At 53.0% G+C, this 25,454-nt stretch overlaps 1 protein-coding gene across 4 annotated transcripts in view; it reads right to left on the reverse strand.

Annotated features, from left to right (window-relative positions):
* SSBP3 (single stranded DNA binding protein 3) overlaps positions 1 to 25,454 on the reverse strand; it is a 181,453-nt gene that overhangs the window by 27,944 nt on the left and 128,055 nt on the right. For 2 of the 4 annotated variants that reach the window (XM_017504452.1, XM_017504453.2), the window contains exons 5-7: positions 25,249 to 25,338; positions 1,996 to 2,076; positions 1,007 to 1,066 (exon numbers count right to left, since the gene is read on the reverse strand). In XM_017504452.1, the coding sequence (XP_017359941.1) occupies positions 1,007 to 1,066; positions 1,996 to 2,076; positions 25,249 to 25,338 (231 nt within the window). The remainder of the gene's footprint in view (positions 1 to 1,006; positions 1,067 to 1,995; positions 2,077 to 25,248; positions 25,339 to 25,454) is intronic. The other 2 variants (XM_017504455.2, XM_017504454.2) reach the window with 1 other exon arrangement.

Raw genomic sequence — 25,454 nt, forward strand, 5'->3', positions numbered from 1 at the left:
CATCTCTCCACAGTCCCTGCACCACCTCACTCACTCAGGAGCTTTCTTGCAAAGCACTGAGAGCGAAAAGCGTCACACTCAGACAATGCCAATTTAGTTGGTGACTAAACTCCTAGCTCCAAAGGCAACAAGGGCTGGATTCGCTGGCACTGCTGGCAGATTTTTTTGAAGGGCTTTTGCAAAGTCACTGAAATAATTCTGTTTAAAAAAATTTGAGCAGAAAACTTCCCTGATATTTCTTGAAAGTTTAAATCTGTCTATACTCAAAAGAGGCGTCTATTCATATTTACCTCTGCGGCTCCCCTTCTGCCCTGAACCAGGGAGGGGGGTGTGCGGGCTGACTTCTCCAGACCACCTAGAATTGCCAATCCTAATGGGCCAGCGTAAGGCATATGACCCCAGGCTGAAAAGCCCTCCCCGTAATCAAACCCCTTTTCTATTTACACGAACAGATCCTTTCTTGTTTTGAGTTGGGTCTGGGAAACAGGCACACACTGCTGAAAAACTCACAAATCTCCTGCTCTGCTGCATCCAGGATCCTGATCTAAGCATTCCTACGGGCCATTTCCCCCCCTAATAGCAGGATTATATTTACCAGCCTTGGCAATTCTCAAAAGCTTCCAGGAAAAAATGCACATTGTCAATTAACTTCATTAAGGAGGAAAACCTTCTTCCAAGAAGAGGGTGGAAGGGAAGGGCAGGGCATTTGCCATCTTCTCTAGAATAGCCGAAACCCTGCAATCCCAGATGCGCCTTGGCTGCATCTGCTGTCACCTTCTGAACCCCAGAATCAACTGTCCAAAGGCCATCTGGAGAGGCAGGTGACGAACCATGGGCACAGTGGGGGCACGGGGTCCTCTCTGGGGAACAGTTAGCAAGCCACGAGCCACGTTAAACCTGTCCCTCCACCCCTCAAACCTTTCCCTCAACTTTCATTTTGAGTCAAAGTCTACCTAGGGCCAAGGATGGCTGGGGGTGGGGGGGAGAACACGAAAAGGTACAGTACCTGGTTTCCCATTCTGATCGGGGGCCTGGGGCCGCCTGCGTATCGCGGTGACATAAAAGGCTGCAATTATAGGGAATTAGTTCAATGACAGCCTGCCCTACTGCACAGTGACAAATACAAATGCTCTCCACAAAGTCCTGTTTTGTTATAACTAGTGATCTTTTAAGTTCTCTTTCTCCTGGTAGCCTCTTCCCTTTAAACAAAAAACTTCCTTTGGGCAGAGGGAACGACAGATCCACACAACAAATGTGTCTCCCAACTCCACATTTGTTTGTGGAGATCTACTGTGGGTGGAAGGGCAACAGCTGGGACTTTGCATAAGACACAGAAAAACCGTTAAATCAAGGCAGGGCAGAGGAGGAAACCTCTGCTCTCCGTAAGGGCAAATAAAAGGGTTAAGGAGGACTTATACGTAACATTTTAAGGGGCTGCAGACAAAGCTGGACACACAAGCACACACACAAGCACATACACACAGAAACCACCAGCGGGGATGGAGAGGGGAGCGAGGACTGGGGGGAAACGCCATGGAAACGGGAAGGAGACAGCGGGCTCCCTAACTTAATGCAGGGGAATGGCAGGAAAGCTTTCTCAGCAGCACGAGTGCACAAAGAAAAGGCTCGGGATGCAGCTTCAGTTACAAACAAATGGTGAACCAAACTCAAAACCAAACCAAAAGTGAGAGAGGAAAAAACAAAAACGCAAAGGCCGCTGACAAGGTCACAGAAATATATATATATATACACACACATATACATATATATATATATATATTTTTTTCCTTTTGGTTTCGTATCCAAGCTGGGTGTGATGTCCGAGGAATGAAGACTATCTTTAGAAAAAAGAAATTTCTAAAAAAATTTCGTTGGTCAATAAAGACTCGCAGGCACTGGCTAGAGCACATTTTGATTTTTGTTTTTCCTCTGCGGGCTCTCTGCTTCCTCCGCGCCCCGCGCCCCCGGCGGGCGGGAGCGCCACGGTGCGTTTACCTGACTGTGGGGTCCCATCATGCTGCTAGGATTGTGAGGTGGAGGCTGTGCGTGCGGCGAGGGCTGTGACCCCGGAGGACCCTGTGAGGCCAGACAGTAGAGGCAGGTTATAGATCACAGCACATGGAGAAGCGCAGAAGAAGCTTAAAAGAACAAAAATTAAACCAAAACAAAGGGTGGGCGGCGGGCGTGCGGGGAGTGGGCTCTGGTTGGTGGGAGGTGGTGGAGCTGCTGCTTTGGTCGCCGGCCCAACAGTGTAAAACGGCGAGCGGGAGCAAGAGAAGCTGATCAATACATTCACAGGGGGTTGAAAGAACAAAAAATATAATGAAGCACCTCTGTCAAAGCACATGGGAGTACGGTCCTGGACACAGCCTACCCTTGGAGCAGAGTTTGCCATGTTAAATACGTTGGTTGAGACAGGCTCAGAGGGAGTACAGTGACACACAGACACAGGGACCTAGGTGCAAAGGATGTAGGTGCCGCTCGCAGGGGAGGTGGGGAAGGATTGGGAAGGGCCCTGCCCTCAAGGAGCTCACAATCTGGGGGACAGTGACATGGCTATGAGTGACTCAAGGCAGGACTGATCAAGTGTCAGGGAAAGGCCCAGATGACCAGTCTCCTGGGGGCAGGAGGGCCAGAGGCACTGACAGATAAATAACAGAGGCGGAGGAGCCAGGGGCACCACAGATGTAACACATAGGGAGTGGGGAGACAGACAGTGAGTGAGGGCCACACGGTGTGGGCAGTGCAGGTTTGCACACTGTGAATTCACCTGCATTTCAAAGCAGCCCTATGAGGTAAGGTTTCTCATTCCAACTTTTACTGATGAGGAATATGAGTCTCAAAGGATGAAGCAACTTGGCCACAGCCACAAAACTGGTCAGTGGCGAGGCCGGGATGAGAAGCCCCGTGGGTCCAAGGCCCATCTTCAGCCCCAAAACCCAACAGCCCTGGTGCAGAGATGGGGAGACGGGGCTGTACATGAAAGGCGGGGACCGCTGACTGCTGGGTGAATGGGTGAGCTGTGCTTTCCACACCTCCGTTCCGAGCTGACCACCACCCCCACCGCCACAACCCTGGGCTACGGTGACCTCGACCCCACCAGAAGACACAGGCAGATGAATTCACTTAAACCTTGGGGTTGCAAACTACAGACTGCAACTCACTCATCCATTTAGCAAGCTGCAATAATTATTTCTTAAAAATCCGAGGTAATTAAAAAAAAATGTCAGAGAGCCTTGTGTATTTTAAGGCAAGAGTCTTTCACAAACCCCAGTGGCATGTGTAAATACTCGGGTGTGTACAGACTGGGTCACAACGCCAAAGGACTTTCCTAGCATGGGTCAAGTCAGTGAGTGTGGAGAGCTGCCTCGGAAGCACGTTCTAGCCCACCTAGCTGGGGATGCCGATGCCAGGTGTGAGGAGACAGGCCCCCATTCGCTCTTCCCCACCTGTGATTGTGCTGCTTTTTAGAAGTTGGCTTTCAGAAAAATTTAAAATGCACACAGGGGATGAGTGTGGCTAAATTAAAAAGATAGCAGAGCTGCCTAGATAGGGTTTCCCCCTCGGCCCTCTCCTGCAGAGCCAGGCTGCCAGCCGCCTGCCCGCTGGGGAGGCAGAGCCCAGGACTGGGGAGGAGGGGCAGGCCCAAGCCAGCGGGCGTGGGCCCACAGAGAGGAGGTGTGCAGAGAACATCATAGGGGGCTGTACAGGAACCCCAGGGCGCCGCTGCTGACAGGCCTGGGAGTTTCTTGGCCCAGCGAGGAGCTGCTCACTTCCGGAAAGCTCCGAGGAGCAGATGTTCCCCTACCTGCCACGCTACTAATTTCAACAAGTGTGTGTCTTTCTAGCGGCTGCCAGCAACGGCATGGTTTGTTACCATGAGCAATTTTCTTAATTAACAGACATTAATTAGCCATTTAGCAATTTTGCAAGCATTTGTTTAGCGGCTTTCCTAAACATGAATACCACTGTGATAATGGCACTGATTAGAGGGTCCCCTAATTAACAGTACAGGGAAGGAAAATTGAAATCACATAAATTAAAAAGGGAGGGGAAGTTAATGAAGGCGGGACATATTTGCACCTGCAAGTCTTTTGTACCACGAAACTTGGGTGTAATGTAAACAAAACAAGATAATTTGAAGCCAACCCCCAAAAAAAGAAATATGAAAAGAACAGAGGAGGAAGGTTCAAGGGTGAGGTCCAGTTGCCAAGACGGGGCAAAAGGCCTCCTGTTGGTTTCTCGGCTCTTGGCAAGAAGGGAGCGCCTCCTCCCTCGCGTCCTTCCCTTACTGGTAACTGAGGGCTTCATCAGGGCGAGCAGCAAGGCTCTGGGCAAGCCCCTCACACCTGTGTGCCCCCTGGTCAGGGAGGTCAGGCAGCTGAGTCAGTGACTGATTAGAAAAAACACAAGTGAAGCACCCAAGAGCGTGTGGCGCACACGGTGAGGCCTCAGTCGACAGCAGCCTTTACAAGGAACCAGTGCGCCAACCCGGGTCTGCTGAGGCTCAGAGAGCAAGGCTGGCGTGTGTGCTTCCCTCAGAAGCCCCCATGGGGGACTCTGGTGACCAGTCCCCGGATAAGCATTAGTGGCACAAGCTTGCTCTTGGCGAAGCTGCCTCAAGAACAAAAGCTGACGAGCCGTAAGGATAGAGCCAGGCTGGTCAGGGAGACCCAGCCCAGCCCCACAACCTCTCTGGCTTGTGGGGAACAGTGGGGAAGGAGCTGTTATATCTGGGGCGGGAAGAGCAGCTCAGAAGTCTCCCCTCTGGCTTGGAGCTGGGGGTTGGAATGATGAGGACCAGGAATCCTGGCCCAGGCCAGCCTGTCACTCAGGGAGAAAATCACACCGCATTCTTGACAGAGGCCAAGCTAAAGCTCAGTGCCCACCTCCCCAGGGCACAGAGCTCCTCTCCCACCTGCAGTGAAGTACTGACAGGTTCTGCCTGCCCACCTCCCGGCACACAGCCAAACGCCTGCCATTTCCCAAAGGGCCACCCACATCCACATCCACAGAGAGCCTCTGTGCGTCCCAGCTATCTCCACTCAGCCTGGAGCTCTGTCACTTCGTTCCCTGCATCTGGGCTGTGTCCCTAAGACACTGTGGCATCACGGGGAGGAACCCTGCATAGCCCAGCACAGTCTCATGAGCAGAGAACCGTGTTTGTGGAAGCAGATTTTTCTGCAAAGAACATGACAGATGAGCTGCCCATCTCTACGAGCAGTCAAGGGCTCTGCTGCCCTGTGTTTTATTAGACGGTCTCATCTTCCTTCCCAGCCTGCATTCTCGGGTAGGTTTGGAGAAGACAGACTTTGTGCTCTTTTGGGTTTGTTACCCACTGGGGTGAAAGGCTATGCAGGAGGCAGACAATAGGGAAAAAGGATCGAGGTTGAGGGCTCTACCTTTGGTGGATGGGGGCTCCTCTCTCCCTCAAACTCTAAACAGACTCAGCAGGCAGGCAGAGTGGACGGTGGTGGAAGGTAAGAGGAGGGGGCAGTCTCAAAGCTGATGATGCTTTTCCACGCAGGACAACTCTCTGGTGAGGCTTCCACTCGCTGAAAGCTTTTGAGGAACCCAAAATGCGTGCATCTGGAAGACTGCTTGGCCAGCAGTCCTAGTTCCATTTACACCATCTCCCACCCCTGGGCGCTGGATGACTTTGGTTACAGATGCTGCCTAATTAACCCTCCAGGGACACGGTGGATGGGGCAGATGGCACCCCGGAAGTGTGCAAAGTATCGAGCTAGACTAGGGTGGCTGAGGGTCCTTACTAGGCACTTAAGGAGAACCCACCCGCCCGCCTGTTTGTCAGGTGGCTCTGACAGAGTCTATCATCCCTTCCTCCAACATTTTTATTTCCAGGGGAGGAGAAAAGAAAGGCCCATGACAGAGGTGTGACCTCTCCAAGACCACAGAAAACTACACTAGTTGGTGTCTGAGCCACATCTCCTACCTCTAGCTCAGGGTTCTCCTCACAGCATCACATTCCCATTTGCATCTCTTTACGGTTTGGAAGGAACTGGGTTTGAATCCTGGCTCTGCCACTGATTGCACTTACATTTTCTCATCAGTGGAATGGGGCTGTCAGGGTAACAACGGTGAGTGTGGCCTTTACCTGCATAAACTCATCTAATCCTGGACTCTTCGCAGTAAGGGATCAATAGCAACATTTTATTGCCAAGGAACTGAGGCTTGGAAAGATAAAGGTACTCCAGGATTGCATAGCTATTACGTGGTGAAGCCAGGCCTCAATGTCTGATTCTAGAGTCTAAGGGGGTGCTGGGTAGCCCAACATTCTACAAGCCTGCAAGCAGCACCTCTGGGTCATCTGTCAGGGCAGAGAGCAAAGAGCAAACTGCAATGAATCCGAGAGGCTGAAGGACTTGGGAGTGCACCGAGACACCGGGTGCTGACCTCCTATGTGCCCAGCCAGCCCCCATGCCGGGTCTGGAGGCACATCAGGCTCGTCCTGGCCCAGAGGAGCTCCCAGGCTAACTGAGGAGAAAAATGAGGACACAGAAATAAGCTTAAGTGTTGGCTTAAGCTGCCAGCAGCTCCAAGAGAGGGTGATGCCTACCTCCCTCTCACTCCCAGACAGGTCAACTGAGGCCCAGAGTGGCCACAGAATGCAGACCTGGTACCCCCATGAGCCAACTGGAGCTGGGATGAGAATTGGGGTCCCCTGATGGGTCAGAGCTCTTTCCACTGCACTGCACTGCACTGCCTCTGTAGGGGGGTGGCAGGACGAGCCCTCGGGGAGACCCCAATATGGGGGAAAATCCCCGTTTCTGAATCTGGGAAAAGGAGACAGGAAACATGCCCACTTCCTGTCTGGCCTTCCCGCTGCCCTGGACCCTGTTAATGGACTCGCTATTCCATCTCAGCCAGCCCCACGATCTCTGAGTGGAGACAACTCACTCCTGCAGTTCCTTGTTATTCTTTCTCCTGTAATTTCAGCACTGGGTAGTGCTCCATCCAGCAGCTTCTGAGAGCCACTTAGGCTGGGCCCAGGAGGCTCTGTTATAGGTGTGATCGAGGCAAACACTGGGCCATTTCACGAAAACTCCGAAGTGTGGACACTGATGGTTTAGTGAAAAAGCCTTTACCCACATCGATGCCGTGGGGAGCAGAGCACTCCCACAGCAACATGGATTCAAGGACTCCGCGGAAAAGCATTTCAGAACCATCAGCAGGACCCCAGTCCTCCCGTACACTCCGGCTAAGTTCCTGATTTTCATCCGAAGTCGTCCTGGAGAGACGGGCTGTGAGGCAGGAGGCAGCCACCATCACACAGGCCTGGGATCCAATCCCAGCTCCTCCGGGTCAGGCCGAGTCCCATTTCCCAATGGCTCTGAGCCTCACTGCCCTCACAAGGGAAACGAGGACTATTCCAGAAACACTGCAGGGCTGTGGCACAGCTGGCAGTACAAGGCACACAGGGTCCCCAGTCTTGGTCCCCATCCTCCTGTTCCTGTGGTCACTCGCCTGCCCTTTACAAGGAAAGCAGGAGCTTGATGTCTGGCCTCACCTCGCCAGGCCTGATGAAGGCCCTGTGCCCTCCTTCATAAGCCTTTCCTGCTCCAGGCCTTCAAGTGCTCTCTGAACACAGACCCTTTCCTGACTCTGTACCTGGGGGTGCCATGTGGACCCCTCCAGGCCGGGCTGCTCACCTCCACGGGAACCTCTGGGGCAGAGCCCAAACAGAGCAGCAGGGCTGAGCTAGCAGGTGACCACACTGCCGTGGGCAAGGGGCAAGACCCAATAAGCCCCTGGGTGGGCACAGCTAATACCCTGGGGCTCACAGGAACCAGGAAGAAAACTTAGTACCGAAAGGTGACCAGGTTGGTGTCTTTTGAGCTGAAGATTCTTGGAGCTGGATGGAAGATAGCTCCTTAAAATTAAAAACAAAAAAGGCTGGGCACATTGGCTTACACCTGTAATCCCAACATTTTGGGAGGCCAAGGCAAGAGGATTGCTGGAGCCCAGGAGTTTGAGACCAGCCTGGGCAATATACCAAAACTCCATTTCTACAAAAAAAATACAAAAGTTAGCCAGGTGTAGTGGTGTGCGCCTGTGGTCCCAGTTACTCAGAAGACAGAGCTGGGGGGACCCCTTGAACCAGGGAGGTCAAGGCTGCAGTGAACCATGATCATGCCACTGCACTGTAGCCTGGATGACAGTGAGACCCTGTCTCAAAAAAAGTAAGAACAAAATAAATCTACACCGATTTTTTAAAGAAGAAAACAAGCTATGTGTTAAATATTCCCCAAACTCACTGCTTCTTCCCCCATATTCCACCCCGTATGCCCCCCATATTCCTAAAATCTGCCTAGAAATCATGGGCTTGCAGAGAAACAGTGCTGAGACTCAAGTCCTGGCTCTGCGGGTTCAGAGGCGTGCCTGGGAGGGGCGTGTGTGAGGACAGGCTGTGGCATGTGCTGAGGGCACTGGTCCCAGAAGCCCAAAAAGCACCGGGGCTGGGGTCCTGGTCTTGTGGCCCTGGGTCTTGGACAGCGCATCCCTAACACGAGGTGGGGAGTACAGGCTATGCTTCTCTCACGGGTCACGAAAGCTGTGAGAGTTCTCTGTAAGCTGCTGACAGCTACCCAGACAGAAGCCATTACCACCCGGCCAAATCTGCCTTTTGTCTTCACAGAAGGCTGCCGGGGAAAGGGGACTCGAGGCTTGAGGCTGTTAGGAGATAAAACACTCCACACATCCCCATCCCTCCTGACTCCTGGGACACTGGCCACTGGTCTAGAGAGGCTGAAGGAGCGTGTTCTCGCCCAGCAGCAGGACGCAAAGGACCTGCGGTACTGTGTAATCTGCCTGTTAGGTGTGTCACTTTAATTGAGTGAATATAAAATTACAATAATTATACATGGCAAAAGGCACTTGACAGACAATCCAATTTGCTCCTTGGTCACAAATACTGACAGAAAATGCCGTAAGCTCAGTCTGGGGAGAAGGCCAAGGTGTGTTAAGGTGCCCCTGACACCCGGGATCTATCACGATGGCCTGCCTCACCCACAGACCCCAAAGAGAGGGAAGATGACCACCAGATGAGGGCCGGAAGGGAACCAAGTCATTTTACATGCAGCTCTTTAGAGGAAGTTATTTCCTTGTTTCAGCCCATGGGAATGAACTTGGCATGGCTTGGGGAGGGGGTGTGTGCAAAGGCAGTGTGTGTGTGTGTGTGTCCTGAAGAGGGGTGTGTGCGGAAGGTGTGTGCGTGTGTGTTTACAGGCCAGAGCTGGGGCTAAGACACTAACTCGTGGGCAGAGGGCGACTAAGTTGCCTGCCTGCACACACAGCATTGGCCTGGCACAGTAGGTCGGTCTTCAGGGGGCTAAGCCAGGCCACACAACAGCGGAGCAACTGCCTGGGCTTCTGCGTGGTCTCCAGAGAGCTCACAGTCAGGGGGTACCCCTGGCTACCCAGCAGAAGAGCCCACGACAATCAATGGCCCTCTGTGGGCAGAGTACAAGGAGGGGACTGAGTTCAGAGGTCTGGCAATGGCATGGGCCATCTTCCTGGATGGTGGGAAGTTACCAGTTAGAGAAAGCAGGAATGTACTGCATCTCCCCGCTTGTAGTCACCTCTGCATAAATACCAGGGGATCCTCACAGCCACCAAGGCCCACTCCTTGCAAAGGTCAGCAAATGGTTCATGGATCTCCATGTGAGCAAAGGCCCCAGCTGACCTCCCTTCCTCCCAGCAGTCTCTCCAAGGAACCAGGGCAGCACTGGGTGGACAGCGAGGGTACAAGGTTCACACCATCAGGAATCTGGCTTCCCTGGAGGAGCCCTGCTAAGACATGAACAGGAGCGGGGTCAGTGAAGGCTCTGCTCACCAGGCATGAGGCTCACCTGCCTCCTGGAGGAACAGAATCAGTAGCCAATGGTTTCCCACACAAAGGGAGGAAACGTGGCAAATGCAAAATACAGGTGGTGTCTAAAACCTAACATGGGGTCCCCCACACATTGCTCATCAGCGCCTCCTTTTCCAGCCTGGCCTGTGACTATGCCATAACGCAGATGGGAAGACTGAACCTCAGGAATGTGAGCTCACTGGTTCCAGGTCCAATCTGCTTCCAAAGTCTAGGCTGGGTCCCTTGCACCAAGCTGTGTACCAGGGCAATGGCTGGTCTTGGCTGCAGCACAAGGACCCCAAGAGCACAGCCACCAGGCTCAGCTCAAGTCAACTCAGGCCCAAACTACTGCCTGCCACTTGTTTTTATAAATTAACTTTGATTAGAATACAACGTAAATAAAGTTTTAATGGAACATGGTGCAAATAAAGCTTTGTTGGAACACAGCCATACTCACTCGTGTTCTGTCCACGGCTGCTTACAAAGACCTGATGGCCCACAGAGTCTAAAGTATTTCCTAGCTGTCCCTTCGTGGAAAAAGTTTGTAGACCCCTGAGTTAGACGATGGTCCTCAAGACTAAAGGGGGGAAAAACTGGAGTCCTCTTTCTCAAGGAAAAACAAAACAGTGCTGCACTTCCTGATTTTAACCTCACATTTCTCTTGTGAGGCAAATGAAGCAAACGTTAACCCCATTTTACAAAGGGAAAACTGAGGTATAGTGACATTAAGGCACTAATTATCAGACAGCCAAGATGTATGCTGCTGAGGACAAACAGAAGGAGCACCGGCCAGGTATCCGCACACCCGAATTTGGTTCTCACACCAGCACGCTCCATGCTCTCTAATCAGTAAGCCCTGGGTCTCTTGGCCACTGCTCCTGAACACAATGATAGGGCATCATCGTTAACACAAAACCCAGCACTCACGCCCAGCCGGCTGGTCCCAACCCTCCTTGCTGATGGTCTCCCCAATTGCATTCTTGCTACAATGCTTGGGAAGAAGCCCTTGTTTACCAGCACAAATATTCTGGGAGCTTGAATCTCAGCCTTGAGTTCTTTTGGCAGATTCAAACTGTTTGGATCCTTTCCTGTGGTGTGAATTGGATTCTCTAGGGTCATCTCAGCCAGGAAAAGGCTCCACCTCGAATGATTGTGGTTGGGAAGGGGCAGGGTATAAGAGACACAACTTTGCCTCCGGCCACTAAATGCTTAAAGAGTGTCTTCCTGCTGGATTCTCCCTGTGTGTCCACACGTATCCATACAACAGGGCACTCTTTTCAAGAACACAGCTCAATATCCAGAACATATGGGCAGAGCCCACCTCTACCTGGCAGTCAATCTAAACAGGCACTACGTCCCAGTACTCTGAGCTATGTGCTGGAGACAGGTAAATAAACCTGCATTCTGCCCTTCCCTAAAGAGCTCCAGGCTGGCCAGTGAGACCAGGGTGTAACACTCTAATAGAGGCAGAGGTACCAGTGCACTGGGGAGTGAGGAATCACAGGAGAGTCACATTTAGGCAGGACTTGCAGAATGAACAGGTATCTCCTGACACAGAAGAAAAGGAAGGGGATTCTGGACTGCGAGGATGGCATTTATGTAGCCCAAAGGTAGGCTTGGGACGGGTTCTAGAGGACTTTATGCACAAGATGGTGACCCTGGGGATGGGACCACCAGGCCAAGGAGGGGGGTACTAACATTTGGGGGCTTGATCAAGGAAATGGCAATGTGATCTGTATCTTGGGAATCACATATCTATTACGTTCCTTTCCAAAGATGTTTCTACACCCTCTCTCAAGTTGGAAACCTATTAGATTCCTAACTGTGAGTGGCTCCTTTGATCCTACCTGCTGTCCCGCTAAGCCACATCCCAGCCCTGCACAGCCAGCCTTCTTTATTTAAAAAATTTAGAGACAGGGTCTTGCTATGTCGTCCAGGCTGGCCTCAAACTCCTGAGCTCAAGCAATCCTCCCACCTCAGCCTCCCAAGTGAGTGGGACTATAGGCATGGGCCACCCTGCCCGGCTCCCAACCTTTTTTAATGCTGGCACAGGAGCTGGGAATCCTGTGCCCCAGGGGAAGGTCCAGACAGCACCCCTCTCCCTCCCCGACCTCTACTGGTCCAGGAGAGACAAGCCTGGGGAGGAAGAGATGGGCCAGGGATCCAGACCCACTCCAGTCCTCTGGAACATGGGGTGAACGTGGCCTTGCCAAGGGAACTGATCCTCTCCCCCCAGAAAAAGATTTCCTTTTGCTCTGAAAATGGATAGTGCTGCAAAGACACATCCCACTCCTGCCCGTCGGCCTCCGCCACCGCTCGCCGGCACTCAGGCTCCACTGTTAATCACGGCAACACAGCGAAGGTGAGGTGCATATTAAAAAGGCACTGCCTCATCCACCCAGAGAATTCCTGTTCTACTTTAAGCTCTCCAGACACACGGGTGCACACAGCCTTCCTGCCCTGCCCCTTCATCCCCAACTGTTCCAAAAAGTAATGATTCATCAGATCCAACTAGGAAGGGGGAGCTGCAGGGCCCTGGAAACCACAAGTCCAGAATCCCCATAATTCAACCCCAACTGCCCACTGAGCAGAAGAGGGCTAAGAATGGAACAGCAAAGTCTGCCAAGTTTTTTCCTTTGAGTCTTGCAGCCCCCTGGATGATACGTGGTTTTTCATGCCTCTTCCTCCCCGAGAAGCTTGGGGAATGGCCCAAGACCTCTTCCCCCTTCCTCTGTTAAGATGAAGCAACAGGATAGAGCAGGGAAAAGAACCAGGACTCTGGGGAGACACAGGTTTGGGAGGCCAGGCCCACGGTCACACAGGCAGGTGCAACAATACCTGGCAAACTCAGTGAAATGTGAGAAGCAGCTCCGTGGTGCTGATGGAAGAGCCCCAGATTCATGGCGCTTGGAGCCCAGCCTATAGTTCCCTCTGAAACTGACTTATCTCTCTTGTAAAATGCAGCTGCCCTACCTGCCTCACAGAGAACTGTGTAACTGAGATACCAGGAGTCAAGTACTTAGTTCAGCCCTTACCAAGGGCAGCTGCTAATACACCAAGCTGTGGCTCAGGATCTGCCCCGCCTCGTGAAATCCTGCAGGAGCCTCCTTTCTTTGGCTCAGACCTCCTTATTACCCCACACAGCCTTCCTTATTACCCAAGGGAGCGACCTCACTTGCCTACAACACATAATCTGTCCTAAGCTGGTCGGGGTTGGAAGCAACCTCCTTAACAAGAGAAACCCCAGCTTATGCTGGGTGCCCTTCAGCAAGCTCCACAGGAGTCATCTGGCCCTGGAAGTGGCCCCCCATTTCTTTTGCCCCGAAAGCCTTTGATGGCTCAGAGGACAGAGGCCAGGTCTCTTCTGCTCACCACTGCACTCCCACGTCCACTCTCTCTAATACTGCTGCATTTACAGGTCGGGAGACTGTGATCTAGGAAGGTAAAGCTACTTCCCAAAAGAGAAAGAAGTTTCTAAGCTGTTGGACTTTGTCTACAACTCCAGAGTAAGTGCCTCCGGACTGGCTACTACAATTAATCTAGAGAAGAGGAGCTTAACCAGATACGCAAGTTGGGCATGCCTTTTTTTGACCTTGGGGCAAGGAGAAGGCAAGACTTTATTAAGGTCTTCTTGAATAAAACTGACCTGAGAGGGAAGAAGCTTCAAGAAGGGGAGTGGAGAAGGCTGCAGCCCGCAGAACAATCCAGACAGACTGATGGAGGGGCAGAGGCCAGGTCTGAGAGCCAGCAGCTCCAGTGCTTGCCCTATGGAACAGCTGCTCCAACAATGGGGCGAGGGTAGCCGAGCTAGACCACGAAGAGCTCTGACTTCACTGTTCCAATGAAGGGGCACCGCACCACTGATAGGAGGAGCACCCAACAGAGGAGAAGCAGCCAGCTGCTCACCTCAGGTTAGCCTAACCTAGGTCTGCCCCATGGGCTGTGACCACGTGGGGGCCAGAGGCTGCCCTGCCTCCCAACCCTGGGAGCCCAGCAGGGCTGGGCAGAAAGCCGTGGCTCATGAATGTGTGCTGAAGGAAGGAATGACCAACATCTGGGAAGAAGCGCTTGTCAGATTTCCCATCTGCCATTCATTCTGATCACTCGCCTTATGCTGGTATCAGGCATAGCTGATGAACTAGGGAGAGCTGCTCCTGGTTTACAGGTGGGTAACACACGCTCAAATGATGCTCAGGTGAAAGTCACCAGTGACAGAATGCAGATGCACAGGTCCCCAGCTGCCCATGTCAGAGCTGGTCTCCATCACACTCACGGCAGTAAGCCTGAGAGGAAAAGCAGCAGAGGCTCCCAGACACACAACACCTGCCTCCCAGCCTCGACCTCCCCCCGCAGCTCCTGTGCAGTGGAGCAGAGCACTGGGAGTCAAGGTGGCAGGGGGTAAGGGAGGTAAATCAGGTGGACAGGATGAAGGGAGGTTACATGTGAAAGGGCCAAATAGGGCCTGGTGCTTAGCCGTGCCACATATATTGGCCAAACTGAAGGGTTACACACTAAAAAGCTAGCGGATCTCAAAAATACCCAGAACCTCTTCCACACATCAATGTCACTAAGGCCAGGCCACGCCCCTAAGACTCCCTTCTGGAAAGAGTTGAAACCGTGAGGCAGCTCTTGCTCTTGTGTAAGCTGGAAGACCTGGGTCTCCAGAAAAGAACAGTCCTAGACACGCCTACTACTACTCTAAGGTCTCAAGAGCCAACCCAGCAGACACCAGGTGGGGCTTCATCAGCTTCATCTCACGACCTTCTTGAAGCTGACCTAAGAGGTCCCAATTACCAGATGAAGCAACCAAGGGAACCCATGTACCCACCCAGGCTGTGTGACACAAGAGGCCTTCAGGAAGGATGGACCACCTTCACAGAAGGTGAGGGAGGGATGGGACCCAGCACCTTCCTGTCCAAGACAGAAGGAACAGATGAGCTGACCAGCATGAGGGGAGCTCCAGCTCAGCTGCTGGTCCCCAGGGACCCCGAAGCCCAGTCATTCATCTTTCCACAGCAGTAATAAATCATTACTGATGTGAATATAGCACTATGGGTTTCTTTTGAGACAGGGTCTTGTTCTGTTGCCCAGGCTGGAGTGCAGTGGTGTGACTGAGGCTCACTGCAGTATCAGTCTCTGGGGTTCAAACCATCCTCCCACTTCAGCCTCCACGGTAGCTGGGACTATGAGCCTATGCAACCACGCCTGGCTCATTTTTAAATTTTTCTTTTGTAGAGACAGGGTCTCACTATATTGCTCAGGCTAGTTTTGAACAGGCTTCAAGCGATCCTCCTGCCTTGGCCTCTCAAAGTGCTGGGATTTGCAGGTGTGAGCCACCACACGTGGCCTGAATATAGGTTTATATGTATAGTCAATCCTTACCACAGCTCCAAAAAGGACATGGGATGATTTGCTACGTAACTGTTCCTACAGCACAGCTGAGGAAAACTGCCTGAAGAGGCTGGGTCACTACCAGGCTCACACTGCCAGCAAGTGCAGGGCCATGATCCTGTTCACAGCCACTCTGTGACCTCCCTGACGCTGAGCTGGGTGCCCTCCCATCCCCATGCCTGTGCTGCATACAGACCTGCCACTTCATGAAGAGTGTGACCCCCTACCTACTCACCATGTCCCGAGTCTCTTTCCCACCATTTTGGTCTTGAGCAAGAAACAAGAGACGGGGCTTTTCTTTCCTTTTTTGAGACGGGCTTGCTCTGTTGCCCAGGCTGGAGTCCAGTGGCACAATTTCAGCAAACCTGCAACCTCTGCCTCCCAGGTTCAAGTGATTCTCCTGCCTCAGCCTCCTGAGTAGATGGGATTACAGCTGTGTGCCACCACACCTGGCTAATTTTTGTATTTTTAGTAGAGACAGGGTTTCACCATGTTGGTCAGGCTGGTCTTGAACTCCTGACATCAGGGGATCCACCCACCTCAGCCTCCCAAAGTGCTGGCATTACAGGCGGGAGCCACCGCGCCCGGCCTGAGATGGAGCTTTCTGAGAAAAAAGTTTACAGGATCACAGGGGGGCCCGGCCCAGGAGGATTCCAAGGCCCTCTTTGGGAGAGGGAGTGTTTCAGAGAGAGATTGCCTAGGAGTGAATTTAGGCAGCAACAGGACATGAACCTGACCCCACACTGGGGATCCCTGCATTCAGAACAGTGCCTCACACTGAGCTAGATGCTGGAATGGCCTCTGACCCCCAGGGCAGTGCCTGGGCCCAGAGCCCAGCCCAGACTCCCCTGAAGACCAGGTTCCTCCCACTGTGGCATGAGCTTACTCAGGGGGTCTGTCCTGATCCATGTAATGCCGAGGCGTGTTATTACAGGATTCTGCTGGAATTCTCTTCCTCAAACCTCTTCTGCTACAAGGGCTAAGGAATTTGACCTTTTTTTTTTTTTTTTAAAGGAGAAAAACCTCAGTACAATTTGCTGAGAGGGTAGGTGGGGACAGGAGCAGAAGGGAATCCACCCCTCAGTCAGCTAAGAAGAGACAAAACAAAAACACCCTCCAGCCCCACAGGGCCCCAGCCACAGGGAACAATCACTCCGTCCTAAGAAAACGCAAAGTAAAAACTCAGGTCCAAAGGGGAAAGGATAAACCAGCCCACGCTCTTAAAAAGCGTGAAGTGAAGGCAGCTACTCACACCCATCCTTCCAGTATCAGATCCACAGAAGCCAGAGATTCGGGAGTCTGTTTACAGCCTGAGAGTACAGCCCCAGTGAGGGCTCGGCCAGGAGCAGCAGCAAGAACAGAGCCCAGGCCTCCCAAGTCCAAGAGGCCAGGGACTCCTTCCCCACCCCCCCTCCCTCAAAAGGGAGAAGAGAGGAGTGAAAGTCCCACTCCGGTCTTGGGAGACCAGGAGAAGGTGGTGTGCAGCCCAACTGGGCTCTGTGGCATGGGGCTGGCTCCGCGTTAGGGGGCAGTCGAGGCCCGAGCAGCCGCTGGGTGCTTTGTTACCGAGCAAATCTCCCAGGCGCTGCCTGCTGATGCATAGCTAACTGGGCGGCAGACATTGATTTATGTTCAACTTTCCATTTCATCAGCGAGAGTTACAACGCTACATGTGGAGTTCACGTTTTTCAGGGAGGGAGGGAGAGGCGGCTCAAGTGTGCAGACACAAACATGTCCACATGCGTGCACACAGGCACGCGCACCAGTCAGGGCTGCAACTTTTTTCCTATTTAAGGGGGAGGGCGACAGGGCTGAGCCAGCCGCCGCAGAGGCAGCCTGGCACGTCAGGAGTAACCTTTTGTGCACTGTTGCTAGGAGCCCCGGTGCCGGTCATCTGCCGCTGGGCAGACGTTAGGCACCAGGCTGGCTGCCGGGCAGGGAGGGGAGCACAGCCTGACCTTTGCGGGGGAAGTGCTGGCAAGCAAAAAAAGGCTTTCTTCCCTCTCCTCTGCCCCAGGCCTCTGCTAACTGGCCAGGAGATCGTGGAAGGCAGGACCAGCCCAGACCCACATGCTTCAGAGTGGCCAGCACCCGCCACTGGACAGAGGGGCAAGCTAAGGCCAAGAGAGGGCAGGCTGGCTCCCAAGGACACACAGGTGTGCAGCAGCAGGGCCGTACTCCAACCAGGGTGTCCCACTCCTAGAGCAGGGGGCTTCAGGTGGGCTGTAGCACAGCAAGCAAAGGAGGAGCTGCCGCTCCCAGAGCCAAGTCAGTTTGGAACAGGTGGGGCCTGGGGGTGGGGAGAGCAGTGGCTCCCCACCTCCAACTGTGGCCTAGAGCCCAGCAGTTGGGGCGCCCCGCCTCCTCTCTAATCCTTCTCAGCAGGGGTGACCCTGCCTTCTGTCAGTCTGGAGGCGGACAGCAGGGCGGAGGAGCTGGAGGGGGTGGAGCGAACACGTCCACCCCTGACACAGCACCTCTGTCCTCCTCCCCAGTGAGAGGCTGCATCTATCAGACTCCCCCCACCTGCAGGGAAGCAGACAGGGCCAGGCGAGGCCCAGAATGAGGAGGGGGTTTTACTCCCCAACAGACAAACAGTTATCAAGAAGCTTCGGATCCCCCCACCCCACCCAGGCCTGTCTTCCTGAGCAACTGGCCAATTGGAGCCTCAGTTTCTCGTGTATACACTGGGAATGCTGTTGGTTCTTAGGACTACTTCATAGGGTCAAATGAAATCACAGCATCAAGCAGGGGACAGCTTTTCTAGCCTGGAGAATGCTTCCACCAGCAACTATTAACATAAGAGGGCATCAGACAGTTCCACTCTCAGGCCTCAGAACACTGGCTGGGGTGGGCAGGAAGCCTAGCCTGTGCAGCCCCAGGTAAAGGGTCCATACCTGCCTCCTGCCCCCGACCTGTGCAGGCCACAAGCCAGGCCTCCTTTAGGCTCCAGCATCACCAGAGGCCACCAATCACCGGCAGGGAAGCTGCCCTCAGTCTCACTCAGCAACCACTCCTGCTCGGGCCACAGCCACCTCCAAAGAGGACCGCAGCTGGACTCCACACTGGCCAGCCTGCCAAGAGCCATGGAACCTCTTCCTGGGATCACATTGCTCCCCTTATTAGGAACCTTCCATGGCTCCCCCTGACTTTATGTCCTCCCTGTGTCTATCTTGGCTCCATCCCCACACCCTAGCCTGCTGTCCAAGCCCCTGCCACCCCAAACTTGCCCCGTCACATCACATCCTGCACAGGCTCCCTCTCGCCTGGCACGCTTCCCCACCCCATTCACTGTCAACTGCCTCCTCCTCCTCAACCCAAATGTCAGTACTTCGGGGAGGCTTCCTCAGATAAGCCAGGCTGGCTGCTCCCTATACCTGCCCCCATGGCATTCTTCCTGTCAACCTCTCCAGCGTGGCACACAGTTACTCCCTGCCCCCTCCACCAGACTAAGAGCCCCTTGAGGGCAGGGTCTGTGGCTGCCTCTTGGGTGACTGACCGGTCCCCTGCCCTTAGACACCATGTCTGACCAAGGGGCTGAGGGACAACCAAGCAAGACTGGCTCACATGATCAGAGCTCAGCTCCTTCCCCTGCCCTGCCTTCAACTCACCATTATGTCAGGTAGGTTGGGACCCCAGCCCCCGCCACCAAGCTTCCACCAGTAAAAGGCTTTGGAAACCAAAAGCAAACAAGGTGGTTTAATTCTTCCCAAGTCTCCCCTTGTCCCAAACTTGTCCTCATCAGCACAGAGAGGCCTTTCCTGCCGCAGCAGCTTTCTGGCAGGGGGAATGTCCGCTCCCTCTGCTGGCTCCTGCTTCCCGCTGGAGAGCAGGGCAGGAAACAGACAGCATTTGGCCCAGCTTTTGGGAACTGCCCCAGTTGCTCCCAGGGGTATGTCCTCATTTACTGGGCTTTGACCCTCCCTGGGAACACATCACCCACCCCACAGCTCACAGCACCCAAGGCTCTCCACTGGGCATCCTGCCTCTGCTTAGTTACCCACCGCTGTTGAGCAGCTCACCACTTCACCATTAATTTGGCACATGACAGAAGTGTCTTCCACAATGATCCAAATTGCCCTCCCTTTTCTTTTCTCTCAAGGACTTGGGATCTGGGGCTGAGGGCTCACAGAGGCAGGTCTGAGTACCTGAGAGGCTCTCCATCGCAGAACTTAAAATACTTCAACTCAGTCATCAGAGCTCTCGGGAGGCTGCCCTTCTCCCAGAGAAACCCCAGCTACTTCTGCAGCAGATGAGGAAAGCTTTCGGGTCACGCATGTCTCTCTCCCCTCTTGTTTTCTGGGTCATGTCTCTGGCTCTTGGGCTACACAAATTGTTTGCTCTTTCTCGTCCTCTCCCCATAACCAATGGGAAGGGTTCTCTAGGGACCTCAACATCTTTCTAAGGCTGGTGGGCCTGGCCAGCAGGAATGAGGACTCATTGGAAAGGACTCATTGGAAAGTGTCAAATACTCCCTATTACCCTTCACCAAGGTGGAAGGTATCTAGATGTTCAAAGCAGGATGGGCTAAGCTTTTGGCAACAGGAGCTGGGACCCCTCCTCCAGGACTGTCTTTTCCAGAGAAGGCACTCAGAGTCTTTAACCCTGTGGCCTCTGCTGGCGCTCTGTCACACAGCATCCATCATCAAGATGGTCAGCTACTTTCTGGTGGGGCACAGTGGCTCATGCCTATAATCCCAGCATTTAAGGAGGCTGGGGTGGGTGGATCACTTCAGGTCAGGAGTTCAAGACCAGCCCGGCCAACATGGCGAAACTCCCATCTCTACTAAAAATACAAAAATTAGCTGGGCGTGGTAGTGGGTGCCTGCAATCTCAGCTACTCAGGAGGCTGAGGCAGGAGAATTGCTTGAACCCAGGAGGTGGAGGTAGCAGTGAGCCGAGATCACCACTGCACTCCAGCTTGGGTGACAGAGTAAGACCCTGTCTCAAAAAAAAAAAAAAGGTGGTCAGCTCCTTTCCGAGCACTGGCTGCAATGCCCAAGTCCCCATCACCACAAAGCCACTGGAGCAATTGCAGAGGAACTGTTTTGGAACACAGATCTGGTCAAGACATTATCCAGCCCAGGGTGCTGCCCTGGCTTCCCACTGCCTACCGGATCAAGCCCACACCCAACAACGTCCTTCAACAACTTCAACAACTGCCCGGCAACCTCTCCAGCCTCATCTCCCACTGAGTACCTGTCAACCACCTCATTCTAGACACCATCTCGACCAGGGCTGCACTGCCTCCAGGAACCCCTTCCTGATCTCTCATCTTGGCAGGCAGGCAGGTCTCCCCTCTGTCCTGCTACCAGGCCTGGGTTACCTGTCCGTCTCTCTGCTAGGCTGGCTGCTCCTGTGGGCAGGCTATACTCAGCTGATTCACTTCGAGGCTGGAGCCAAGCCCCATGCCTTGCATATCAGAGACGGCCAATGACTGTCATAACCACAATCCTTTCTCCTTCTGTGATTTCATTTCCCCATCTATAAATGGAAGCTTGAATTAGATCAGGGATGGCAAATAGGATGTGTACCACCACTGACACGTTTACGCTCATGGTAGACATTGCCAGTCACTGTTGAGCCTAGACACATAGCTTCAGAATCATTCTCACGGTGTCCTGCGCAGCCACCACGCATCAAGCAGAGCTGGCATATGAATGAATGGAAACTTACTTGCTACTTCTTTAGATTAGAGTTATGGTTTCTCTGTCTCCTTTGGTCTCTCCCTTCTTTTCTCTAGTTCTCTACTCTCCCTGCTTCCTCCATCCAATCAGATGAGTAATCTACATTCGGACTCTGGAGTGTTTGTGGAAGAGCACTCCATGAGGAACCAGGAAACCTGGGTTTAGACTCTGATTACAGCCCCTGGTCAACTCTGGGCAAGTCACCTTTCTGAGTCTCATTTTCCCAGTATGCACGCCTTCTCTGCAGAAACACTGTGATGAAAATGAAAGTAAGCTGCATGTTTAAAACACTATGTAACTGAAAACAATTATTGGAATTCAAAAACAAAACAAGAATAAAAACAGCCTGTACCCAATGCTCAGTTCTCCACAACCTCTGCCCTCTTGTGATTCCTGTTTTGGACTCAGAAACTCTTAATGGACAGTACCCTCCTTAGGACCACCTTAGAGCCAAGGAACTTAGGAATTCTTATTGGACAGTGCCCCCCTTAAGGACCAAGGAGCTAGGGGACCCACCCAGATCAGTGGGGCTGGCCAAAGCCAAGCTGGGTTTGCCAGATGTGCAGCCCAACCCAGCTAAGCTGCGTGGAAAAAAAAAAAAAAAAAGCCACTGCTTGATTATGTAAAGTCCATCTGGATCCAAAGCAGAAAATCAAAGCTGGAAGGGCCCCTCAGAGACCATCTGGTCCAGCCTGCTCCATCTACTGGTAAAAAACTGGAGTCCAGAGATGGGGAGCAACTTGCCCAAGGTCACTCAGCAAGTAAGCAGCCAAGCCCTCTTTGTCCTTCCCTGCTGTAAAACACCAGGATGCCACTCCTGAACTCCCAAGCCGACTTCCTGTTAGACCCTCCCTGATCAGAATGTCGGATCTAGCGCTCTGGGGCTGACTGGGCTCCTCTCCTATAACATGAGCAATAAAATAAGCTCAGTTCAAACATTTACTGTGTCCTTAGTACACGTCACGTGCTAGGGATGCCAATGTTGGGGCAGTCTTTTTTTTAAACAAGAAATTCAGAAGTAGAATGCCCTTGCTAAATTCTACCAAGACCCCAAGAACCCCACACTATTCCTCAACAGTGAGGTGTCATCAGGTCAGTTTCCAAGCCACCTCCCTGCTAGCCCTTAACTGGCTACCAGAGACATCTCGTGCCACAGGACCACGACAGGTACTGCCCGCGCCTTGGAAACCTGGACATGGAAGAAGTAAAAGCTGATGGCAGACCCTGATGTGTGGATGGCCAAAACTTGTGACCCCAGGCGTGGCCTTAAAGCCTGGCAGTCAGAAGCAAGGCCCCGTGTTGCTTACTGGGCGGCCGGGATGGAGGTGGACAGCTGCTCCCTCCCACCCAACCCTGGAGGCCTGCTGGTTTCTACATTTAGGACCAGCTGGGGGTGAAGTCCTGATCTGAAAACTGGGCTGGTTACCCTAGGCCAGGGGCTGCCAAGGCTGGCTCAGCCATCCCGAGCCAACTCCCTGGTGCAAAGCCTTCCTGCAGCAGAGCTTCCTACCCAGGCCTCGGCCAAGCAGGGGAAGGAGTGCAATTGTTGCCAGCAGATAAAATTCTCGATACCATCTCTATTTCCCTTCTAATATCAGAGTGGCCGCCTGCAATACTAGTGAGGGGCAGGGCCGGCAATCAATAGCTAATATTCCTGTTGTAAGCAGGCCTACTCCGGAAATGGGCAGCCAGTACCTCCTTCCAGAGAGATACCCTTTCCCCTTGGCAGCGACCCAGCCTGAGTGGTTCAGCATCATGGCCAGGAAGAACCAGGCCAGGTACCTGGCCAAGCCTACCCCTCCTGCATCTGACTGATGGGGAAATGATGCCGGGAAGTGGGAGAAAGGAATCACCCAACATCACCGAGGAAGTAGACAGGCCAAGACACTGCTCTCTGCTGTATGACCCCATCAGCCCTTGATGGCTCACCATGCCCAGAAAACAGAGGTGGCCTCAAGTCAAGAAGGTCCAAAAGTTACCTCTGTTTGATGGTGGCTAGTAATGGCTAAATAACGACAGGAATCAGTCTTGGCTTTCTGACCATATACCCCAAACGTCACAGGGGAGGGCCCAGTAAGTATGCCTGGAATTAGGCCTTAGCCATGGACAATTATACCAAAGCAGGAAGTTGGGAGCTGCCCACATATCAGGCAGAACTGAGCCTTGTCCTAGACTCAGGCCAAAATAGAAGTCAATGGCCTATTTTTAAAACATACAACTGGCTATTGCCTAACTCTTTCTACCACAGTGGTCTAATCTGCACTGAACACCCAGATTGCCAGCAAGCAGCCTCAATCAGGATGTGCACAGATGAAGCATGGTACCTGGGTGGGCTATGTCCACCAGACAGGGAAGCCACACTGTTTCAAGAGCATCCGTGGCAAGTGAGCCTACAAAGAATTCCCAACTGGACAGAATGCCAGTGGGAAAGGCCCGTTGATGGGTGCGGGACACCGTCTGCAGTGGCCAGGAAGATACCCTCCTTGGTGAGGACGAGCCTCTCACACACTGGCCCTGTGGATTTCCTCCCTAGGGAAAGGACAGCAGCCCCTCTGTCTCCTGCCTTTTTGGGCCCATGGGTTGCCAGTATTTTAAGGTCTAACTCTCAACCCATCTTCAATATGTCTGCGGCCTTGCCCCAAAGCTGAGACCCTGGCAGTGCCTGATCTGGTCCAACTAGGAGCCCGTCTGGCTCCTGCCTTTCTTGGGTCCATGGGTTGCCAGTATTTTAAGGTCTAACTCTCAATCCATCTTCAATATGTCTGCAGCCTTGCCCCAAGCTAAGACCTGGCAATGCCTGGTCTGGTCCAGCCTGGAGCTCACACACCTATTTCTGAGACTACACTCATCTCTGTCCCTTGGACAAGGTCCCAGTTTTGGCAGTGTGCTGGGAATGCATACAGATCTGCATGTGGCCATCCAATGCTCCGGATGGCCAACCTGCGTCCCTCTCTTTCCTCCCACCATCACAGTAGGTGGCCTACCACTTCTGTTTTCAGGGAATGCCTGAATTTCACTGCCATTCTTCTTAACTGGTGAGCAGCAAGTCCCAGCCCTCTTCCCTCAGGAGTTAACACCAACCAAAATACAAAATCTTGCCAAGTAGAATCATCTTCCAGGTCATCTCCCGCCCAGAGGGAAACCCCTTTAACAACCCTAGGAGATGTCTGTCAGGTCTTTGAGCAGGTGCACCTAGGGCCAGAGAGCCTCCTGCCTTGATGTGGGATGAGCGGGGGTGCTAAATTCTGGCCTATACCAAGCAAAAGTGTCCTTGGACTTTCACTGGTCCCAGTTCTGAATTCTAGGGCTGCACAGAGGAAGCTTCCGCCTCCTTTTCCACACAACAGCTCTTTCCACATTCTTATCTGGGAGTGCCAATCTTTCAAAAGCTGTGGGGAACTTGGGCGGATTCTCAAACTCAGCTGCAGACAGGCTTGAAAGAATGAGCCATGTTATGATCGAGAGTGTCATCATGAAAGTTTCAGCCCTGAATGCTGTACCCCTCTAACATGCCATTTCCCGGTCTCACGTTGGCTTAAATCACATGAACCGCCGGGGAGAAGGTAGAGACAGAGGAGGCGGCTCGGAGAGGGAGGTAGCCGCACCCAACCTGGCAAAACAGAAAGTCCCATTTCACACACACCCCAGAAAAAGCCGAACAAGGTGTCTCTTGGAGAAGGCCAGGCTCTCGACCCACGTGGGATCTGTTCCTGCCTGTGGCGGGCAGAGCACAGGCACAGATGCTTGTGGGATGCTGTCTGTGATCACACTAGGAAAAAATCAAGTGGTTAACCAGAGGGAAAGGATTCTGAGACCTGCTGGGATGGTGGGTTTTTTTGTTTTTTTTTTTTAGATTACGCCTAAGGTTTGTAGTTTGAACAGGCAAAGTAAACAATGACAACAGCAGCAGCAACAAAACAGAAACAAAGAACGATTTACTAATATTTTTTAAAGGCTTTTGTTAAAAGAAAGCCCCACACTGGCTTGGAAGCAGCCCCTACTGCCTCCCCAGCCAGGGGCAGACTGTGTCGCGCCTACGAAGCTGGCATGAAGAAAGCAAACTCCAGCAGAAGTGCAGGCAATGCGGGAGGCGTCTGCTTTCCCATCTCTTTTCTCCCTCTCAGCTTTTAGAAGGACTGGAGAAAGTCATGGGGAAGGGAAGGATTTGAACCAGCTTAAAGCAACTGTATTTAGACCATGGCAAACTGAGCTACTTACTTCTCTCCTGCCCTCCCACCTGCCCAGGGCCTCGGCCCGGAATACAAGGTGGAGTACAAGACCCCCGGGCCCCACACTTACCTGAAAGAAACCTGGTGGGATGGGGCCTCCCGGCATCCCATCATTGGGGGGAATGTTGCCAAGCACAGGGCTCGGGGCAGCTGCTGCACTCTGTGGAGACAAGGAGGAGGGTTAGTGGCCACACCCGCAACCAGAGACACAGAGTTCTGACCCCTGGCCTGGGCTCTCCCCGTCTGCCCACATTCCCCGTGGACCTTCCTCGAAGA

Source organism: Cebus imitator, unplaced genomic scaffold, assembly GCF_001604975.1.
Source record: "Cebus imitator isolate Cc_AM_T3 unplaced genomic scaffold, Cebus_imitator-1.0 Scaffold322, whole genome shotgun sequence".
NCBI classification, from domain to species: domain Eukaryota; kingdom Metazoa; phylum Chordata; class Mammalia; order Primates; family Cebidae; genus Cebus; species Cebus imitator.